The sequence below is a fragment of the Rhopilema esculentum genome, chromosome 15, assembly GCF_057945365.1.
Source record: "Rhopilema esculentum isolate cy_ngs chromosome 15, ASM5794536v1, whole genome shotgun sequence".
Lineage (NCBI taxonomy): Eukaryota > Metazoa > Cnidaria > Scyphozoa > Rhizostomeae > Rhizostomatidae > Rhopilema > Rhopilema esculentum.
This window is the reverse complement of record NC_142829.1, coordinates 7,336,169-7,344,179: the sequence shown is the minus strand read 5'-3', so window position 1 is coordinate 7,344,179 and position 8,011 is coordinate 7,336,169. Positions and strand designations below refer to the sequence as shown.

Sequence of the window (8,011 nt, the reverse complement as noted above, 5' to 3'; positions counted from 1 at the left end):
ATAAATTTTTCAAATTGTGTAAAATCAAGAGATCGTAATCCAATCATCCCACTCCCATACATGTCCGCTACACCGATTTCTATTCGAGAACGTTTGTGAAACATTAAGGTACGAGGAGCTAGAAAAGCTGGGAGTATAGAAACGGAAAGCGAAAGGCCCTACCCCGGTGTTTTAAACACTAAAAAGTACCCCTTTGTCAGAAGAATCACCTCTTTTGTAAGAACAAGTGCATTATTTGTTCAGTGCAGTTCTTCAGGACTAAGTGCCTTTTTTCTAAAGTAGTGGACCGTTTTTGCTGAAAGACCTTGTAAAAAAAGAATATAATCAGAACAGAATTACGGAGAATTACAAAATCCTATTGTCAAATCAACAACGCTAGAGTACAAATCGATCTTATTGGACAATGATTCTCAGGCACCACAAAGAGAATAAATCGTTTTTTGGACACTTTATTTAGAGGCAGCCTCGATTATTAGACACCTAGGCATTCGTATGGCAAACTTTTCATTGCAGTTTCCCATATGATCATACATTAACCTCAAAAAAAATTTTCAACCTTTATTGCTATCACATTTTCACACGATTCGTATTTTCTATTTCTATTTTTCTTACTTCAATGCGTAAGTAATTTCTCTTAATAATAATAATAATAATAAAAATACCTTTTTACTGTTAGTTTGACAATAGTGTGGACACTAATAAACACTAAAATGAAGTAATTTAAGAGATTGCATTATGGAAGTCATTGACTGCAAGCGTTACAGGCGCAATGATTTTCGAAGTACCAATCTTTTATAAGAACTTTGAATTGACTTGCATTTTTGGATGATTTTATTTCATTTGGAATCTTACTACGTCAAATTCCCTTTTCTCGCTAACAAGTAAATCCCTCCTTATTTTGACCCTTCTCTTACTTATCTGCCTGGTACTGAAAGAAAATCACACGAACAACATAAGAAAATGATCTCTTTGTACATGCTTCATCCTTTTCTACATGGTAGAAAATTGGGTAGATGTTTTTGCTGCAAGTATATTTTTCGAAGTATATATAGAACAATAATGTCCTTTTTCTCCCTCACGTTCATAAGTTTGTTAACAACACATCTTTAACTACGTTTGTTAACAACAACACATCACTAAGCACACCCTGAGTAAGCACATTTCCTTTGATAAGTGGTCTAATTTCCTTTCACCTATCCTGATTAAGAAGCGATAGGACGCTAGGAAATCAGTGGGAGCAAAAAAATTTGAAGCCGATTGGAAAATAATCTTATAAAGGCATGCAGATAAACCTGTTTCTTTTACAATTCAACAAAACTATTTTTCTTGCCTTTGTTAGCAGAGAGAGAATATTCCTAACTTATATATACTTCTCAAAGTCTCAATATTTTTTAAACTCAAGACCCATTCGATAACGGGGGTGTGAAGAGTCAGTAGATGGTGGGCGGGTAGTGCAATGAGCCTATGACCTCCTTTACTTTTTGCCGAACAAAAAGCTTTTGACAAAAATGTTTGTTTTGAGTCTGAAATTTGCCTTTGGCAATCTCATTTACCAATTTGCTTCAGAGTCTCGACCGTTGCTTATTCTTTTGTGGTCACACACTTCCTGTTCAATACTGAAGAAATGCTTTATAAAAACTATATATGGTGAACAATTTTTTCGCGGTACAGAATTTGAAAATGGCTTTGAAAAAAGCAAACTTTTTACGAACTACTAAAAGCTTCTTCGTCTGACACTCCTCAGAGCATAAAACGTCAGAACAAGGTTCCGAAAGAACACGATGGAAAAAATATACCCAGCTGTGGATCGAAATAGGCCAATCAGAAAGACGCAAGCACAAGACCGGTATAGTTGACCAAGCAGTGCCGCGAGCCTAAAGAAAAATTACCAATGGAGTCCAAGAGAGAAAACAAACTCCTTTTGTCTACACAATGGCGGCTTTTTCGTTTTTATGTAGATTGACTCAAAAACTGCTAGATGGAATGACGACCGGGCTCTGCCAATTATCCGAAACATGTCGTCATTATAGAGTTTTGCACAATCTGGGTTGTCTAAAAGATGTTGACCGATGGCAGAATCACTTGTTTTAACAGTGTTTCTAGACCTACAAGATCGAGGAGGCTGTTCTCTTTGAGGGGCAGTTTTGTTTTGTATGTTGGAAGGAACATGCTGTTTTATCCTATCCCCCAATCTTTGGGTTGTGCGTGCTACGTAGCCAGAATCACACTGGCACGTAAATTCATAAATGATGCATGACGGAACATAAATGACAGACATAAATGACGGAACTTTTTTGTTTGGTAGGAACGCAATCCTTTTGAATGAATGGATGTGATATTTTCTAACTTGGTTAACTTGGTCTTTAAGTATCTTAATGCTTAATTATATCTCTTTTCATAGTAATTGCAATCTTCTCTGAATCAAACTGTTTATAAATAAGAATGGAAAGAAGTATCTTCTAAAAGGGGCGTTTTGCGGCGTTCTAAAGGGTGGGGCCTCCAAAGTTTTTCCGAGTACCCGAACATTGGTATTAAAGTACTATCAAACAAGCAGCAATTCGAAGGAGTAAAGCAAGCATCACTCTCTTGAAAAAAAGATAAAAATTCCAGGGAAATTCTGAAATGGTGCCAGTTCATCAATCATAAAGTTCATCATCGATTTCATCACAATAGCAGGGAAATAATTTTGATGGTGAAAAGTCGATGTAATTATTTAAAAAATCAAAAAAGCAGGGAGATTGCTAGATTCAACGTCATATACACTGTATGGGGTTCAAGCAGTCTCATTTTATGTAAAAATACAAGCATTGGAAAGTGCTTTAGTATGTGCAGTGGCGTAGCTTGAGCTTCCAGACTAGGGGTGGAGGGTCATGAGTAGACGAAAACATAGATAAAGATAAATTAAGATGCTATTTAACTAAAAATTTACGGACAAATTCATGGAAGTATCTGGGGGTGCCACAACCCTCTAGACCCCCTCCCTGATAGCTTCCCCCCTGAGTATGTGCAACGTCTCTTGATGATTTGGAAAATAACGTTAATCTTGTGCATGGGCAGTTCTTGATTTTATAACAATATCTAATTATATATTGAAAAATTTGTTCCAGCCGGATTGACCGGGACGGTTGGCTAAAGCAAAGTATAACAGGTAGCTTATTTGTAAATCTAAATATGTAGTTTATTTATAAAGGTTACGTGGTAGATTTAAATGTAGCATACAACATAAGTCCGAATGCACCCAGATTGATGACAGTACGGACTGCATGGAGATTTCCCCATTTCTTTAGACTGCCCTCAATCCAGCGATCACCTGGAAAATAAATTATAGGCAATATCAATATATTTGGAAGGACTCTTAAACCTTTACACAATCTTTTGCATTTCCAACACATCGATTGTGTCATAAGTGTATAACTTATGTTACCAGGGCAATGGACGAGGTTCATGAGTGACTAGCACCGATAGATTTTTTGTTGGGAATACTGTTCTACTTTATTCAGAAAATAAAACTCCAAGCACCAGATTCGAAATCAGTAATGTTAAGCAAAAATCCGAAAAGAAAATTGTAATTGTAGTCAAATCTATGGAATCGATAACATAAATATTTACTATTCGAATTCGTAAAAGGTTGCATTGACGTGTCCTTTTTGTTCGAAAACTCTCTTGAACTCTTGTGCTTTTTGAGTCGCGTGTTGAGGATCAAAAACGAATATCTAAATCCTTTTTCTAATCAAGCACCGATGTAGTCCTTTTACAGGAGGGGCAAGGGGGTCCAAAGTAGCCTGTTCGTCTGGATTATAATTATAATTATCACGGAGATCTATATGACCTTCTGACCTTAGAGCCATTTTAAATTAAGGTTTCTGTTGTTTCTGACGAGATAAATGAAAAAATGTAGCCATTTTTAATGTGCCAGAAGCTAGTCTTGTTTCAAGATACCTACAGCAGATCACATGGGGGGATCATTTTCTAATGCTCTTGTCTTGAAGCCTGCCCCCTTGCATTTCTCTAGCATTTAATAGGGTTTCTTGCCGTACTTTGCTTTTTTGAATGTGGACACTCTCTAAATTTTTCGTCATTTCAATAAATTAGTTTGTCATAAAAAGCTAACAGGAAAAATAAGCTTGAAGTTGTCCTCAAAGTCCCAGGAAAGTTTCAAGCTATGACGACGGATGCTAGAGAACAATGAACTACAAAAACTAACACGTATTTCAAATTTATGTTTGAAGAAAAGTCACAACTGAAATGCCAAACTTTATTAAGAAAAGTGATCAATAATAATGGTTTTAATCAATCAAGAATTGCTTTAGGATAGTCATTTGGGGGGCGGGGGTTTTCATGAAGGGTTGGCACATTTCAAATTTTGACTTATTCGAGGGAGGAAATAAAGTATTGCCTTTTTAAATGATACCCCCATACTTACCTATTTGAGTTTAAAAGAGATACGGTAATCAAAAAACGTTTTCTTAGTACTAAGGGTGATGTTTAAGGAGGCAAAGGGAGCCATGGTTCTTGCATTCAGGGGCAAAACTTCAATACTTTCTTCAAGGGGGTGCGGGGGATTTGTTATTCGTTTTGAGAAATGCCTAACAAAAATTCAAACTATTCGATTGATTTCAAAGAGCAATGATACAAGATGAATAAAGCCAAAAACAAATCTTCCATAGGCCAAATGGAAACAATGGAAAACGCTGTTGCCACTGTTACAACATTGGAAGGAAAAGACCAGGACCAAGGGCTAGTAAAAGAGAAGGATCCAGGGTCTTGTCCCTATGAACTGCTATGCCCTTAAAAGTGTCTTGTAAATTTATGTTCATAAAGATTGATGACACACCAAATATTCAGAATTGCTGCTACTGGATTTAGAAAAAAAATCATGGACCATCCTTACTGGTTTTTAAATTCTCTGCAAGCTGCACAATTTTAATTGTTAGGGGAGGGATGTTAGATTTTGTAGAAAAGTTAAAGATGCTAAAAATTTTGGAAATCACCAAAAAGAGCCTTAAATATACAAATTTCTCATTTTGTGCAGAATTACAAATATAGTAATAAGATTTTACAAAAAATACCTTTTTCAATGCATTTCTGTGTTTCTACCAGTTGGTTGTTCAATGGCATCATGCCAATGAGTGTATATGGCACTATACTAACAACCATTGCTGATGCAATAGGCCAAAGGATGCATTCTTTTGGTGTTCCATACTCTAGATAATAAACAATGAAGCCACCAAGCATGCTGAATGTTGACCAGAAAATCTACAAAAAGAAACAATCTTTGAAGAATTTCAAGAGGAAATGAGAGTTATTTATAAAATGGCCCAAGATGCAAATTTTATTGAATGGCAAATGGGTTTACCTGTGGGACCAGTGGCAACAGCAGGATAGTATGCAGGTTATTACCCCAACCCCCCCCTCTCCTACCTCTGTCAAAACATTTTATACATTTCTCATCAAAAAATGAATACAAATGTACATGGTAGGAATGATAAATATTTTTTTTCAAGGATTTGCTTGAGCAATTATATTTATTGCTATCCAAGGAACTTGCGTAGCAATAAATACGATTGTTATAAAAGGGTAACGAATCGACAGCTATTAGCACTTGAAATTTAAGTGACTGAGTTTGTGGGATGGACGCTCATACCTGGGAATTTTTGGCGCCATTAAAACACGGTTTCCAGCTCTTTACCGCTAAAGGCATGTCCAGGGCCAATCTCGCTGGGACTTCTACCATTGTTATGTAGTAGGCTGTACCAGTGATTAGACCTTGTGCCAACACGGTAGTCAACTTTGCTAGGTCCACTAATTTTAGCGAATCCATGTTGATACTGTAAATATAGGCAGAATCGACTGCTTTCCAGAAAGTGGCTAGAATTATCTAGGCCTAGATAGCGTGTCACTGGTAGTAATCAAACAACATGATGCTTTGTTTATCCTTTTTTGCTTACTTTGTGGTTTCATTTGCAAGACAATGCGGCTACCGACAGCGGCCTGGGTCGTTCATTGAATGCCAATAGTTTTGTCGTACCAGGCTTCTGAATAGTCTTACATTTTCAGGAAAGCAACTGAAGTGTTCACACAGAAAAAAAGCTACGGATAATAATTAATAGGACTTATACAACGTGTTCAAGGGGCTCGTGCCTCAAATTACCGAAAGTACTTCCATTTTTAATTGATTGTTTCTGTATTGTTTTCTGCCGTCATCTGCTTTCCTAGAGCAGCTTATCAGAACTAAATAGGAGACACCGTACCGCAAAATGCCAGATTGCAAAGGCGAAAATTTAGCGGGAAATGCATACGAAAGCCACAAGTCATGAGTCATGAGATAACAAGATAAATCTCAACGCTTGATAGAAAAACCACTGGGTTTGCTTGAGGACGCTAAAGCTATGGTAACAGGAGTGATTTTTTCATGAGTTATAACAAGAAAGGAAAAAATCTAGGAAAAAAGGGACGCGTCGGTACCGGAGGGTGCACTAGGGGCACTGTTCCCAAATTTTGGAAAATTCGATTTCTAAGAAGTAACCCCTTAGAAATTAGGCTCATTTTTCGGCGATATGATGTCCTTCCCCACTTTTTCAGAAAAGTACCCTTTTAATCATAGATGTTTCCACTGTTGTCACAAAATGTACCAATTTTGTCAGAGAAAATGCTCTCGGGATTACTTACAATATCTTTTTAAACTAAAATAACGACCAAATGACAAAGAAAAAAACAATAATATTTTCCTTAGTATCATATAATAGAATAGACAACCTTGGTCTACTTGCAAAAAAACTTTTGCGACGGACAGACATAAGAAAAGCTTTTTCTTCAGAATCCCAGTTTTCTATTAGATGCTGCATTTGAAATGTAGACATGTTGCCACTGAAGGGCATTTATCAACGGTGATCCGTATATTCTGTGGCTGCAGGCAAAAATATTAACTACTTCTCTTACTTTGTGCATGGACGTGGCATCCTGAAACGAGCGTTTACGAATGCCTAATTCATTTGCACAAACACCACCCCCAAGCTACCCTCCTCATTCTGACCTGCTTAATTAGCTCGTTATTTCTAGTCAACGTGCGCGTAATATCATTCTTAAGTTTAGAATGCATGTTGTCCAATAGACGTGAAACAGGGCGAGATGCCAGATAACAGAAAGCTGACTAGTATACAAAACGTTAGTAGTGTTGCGAAAGCTTTTGTGAACTTGTTTTTATTGCATGTGATTTGAGGCACATTTATTACAAGCAGCGTCTTCGAACCTATGCTGTCCCATATTTTGTTCCATTTACCGAGTTCGGAAATAACTGTATTCTCCTCTATGGGGCAATGTTATAATCTCAAGCTTTAAACATCACTTGTTTCATTAGCATGAAAATGTTTTCCTGTGTTAATTTGTTTTGTCCTTCAAAAACAGATTTGAATGTCCGTTGCAGATCATTTGTACTTGTATCTTTTCAAGCCAACAAATGACAGGGTCTTTCAGCTTATAGATAGTAGTGTGTTTATTGTTGTCGAAGTGATCGTAGACCTTGAAGCCTTGGCTAGACGATTCGATTTTTCACTAGACATGGACATGGTGATCGAACGAACGAAATTGATAAAGGAAAATGCAATCCTTCAACAATGACAATGAAGGCAGCGGTGCTCTTTCCACGCAATTGGTTCTCTGCCAACGGGGAAAAAATCAAATCCAAAATACCTAACATTTTATAGAAATCCTTCGTTTTTAAAGAGGCACAAAAGCCTGTTTTACTAATCAAATCAAGTCAGTGTTTGACGAAATAGAAACTTGTATGAATTCTAAAAAACTTGAGAAAAAGGAAATCCTACGGCTAGTTAATTGCAATTTTTAAAGCTTCCAAGTTACGCGGAATTAGCAAATTACATGTTACTATTCAAACATCTGGATTTAAAAAGGTCTAGCTAAAAAGCATTCAAATTTTCAGAATTCCATTTACCCTTAAAACTATCATTTCGCTCATAAACGTTTTGTCTAGTTTTGCAAAACGCCCTGTTACAGA

The 8,011-nt window shown here is 36.7% G+C and overlaps 1 protein-coding gene across 1 annotated transcript; it reads right to left on the bottom strand.

The window, feature by feature from the left end:
* Positions 1–2,328: 2,328 nt before the first annotated feature.
* LOC135685783 (uncharacterized) lies at positions 2,329–6,116 on the bottom strand. The gene is made up of 3 exons (XM_065201848.2): positions 5,645–6,116; positions 5,070–5,256; positions 2,329–3,310 (listed from the first exon to the last, which is right to left on the bottom strand). The coding sequence occupies exons 1-3, from the start codon at positions 5,819–5,821 to the stop codon at positions 3,192–3,194; spliced, it is 483 nt and encodes a 160-aa protein (XP_065057920.2). The 5' UTR covers positions 5,822–6,116; the 3' UTR covers positions 2,329–3,191.
* Positions 6,117–8,011: the final 1,895 nt, after the last annotated feature.

What these genes read in the sequence shown, in the direction of transcription:
- LOC135685783 (XM_065201848.2), bottom strand. Translation starts at nt 5,821, where the DNA reads ATGGATTCGCTAAAATTAGTGGACCTAGCAAAGTTGACTACCGTGTTG. An exon ending in ATGGCGCCAAAAATTCCCAG is followed by an intron (nt 5,257 to 5,644) that starts GTATGAGCGTCC and finishes TTCTTTTTGTAG; the next exon opens with ATTTTCTGGTCAACATTCAG. An exon ending in ACAGAAATGCATTGAAAAAG is followed by an intron (nt 3,311 to 5,069) that starts GTATTTTTTGTA and finishes TTTATTTTCCAG; the next exon opens with GTGATCGCTGGATTGAGGGC.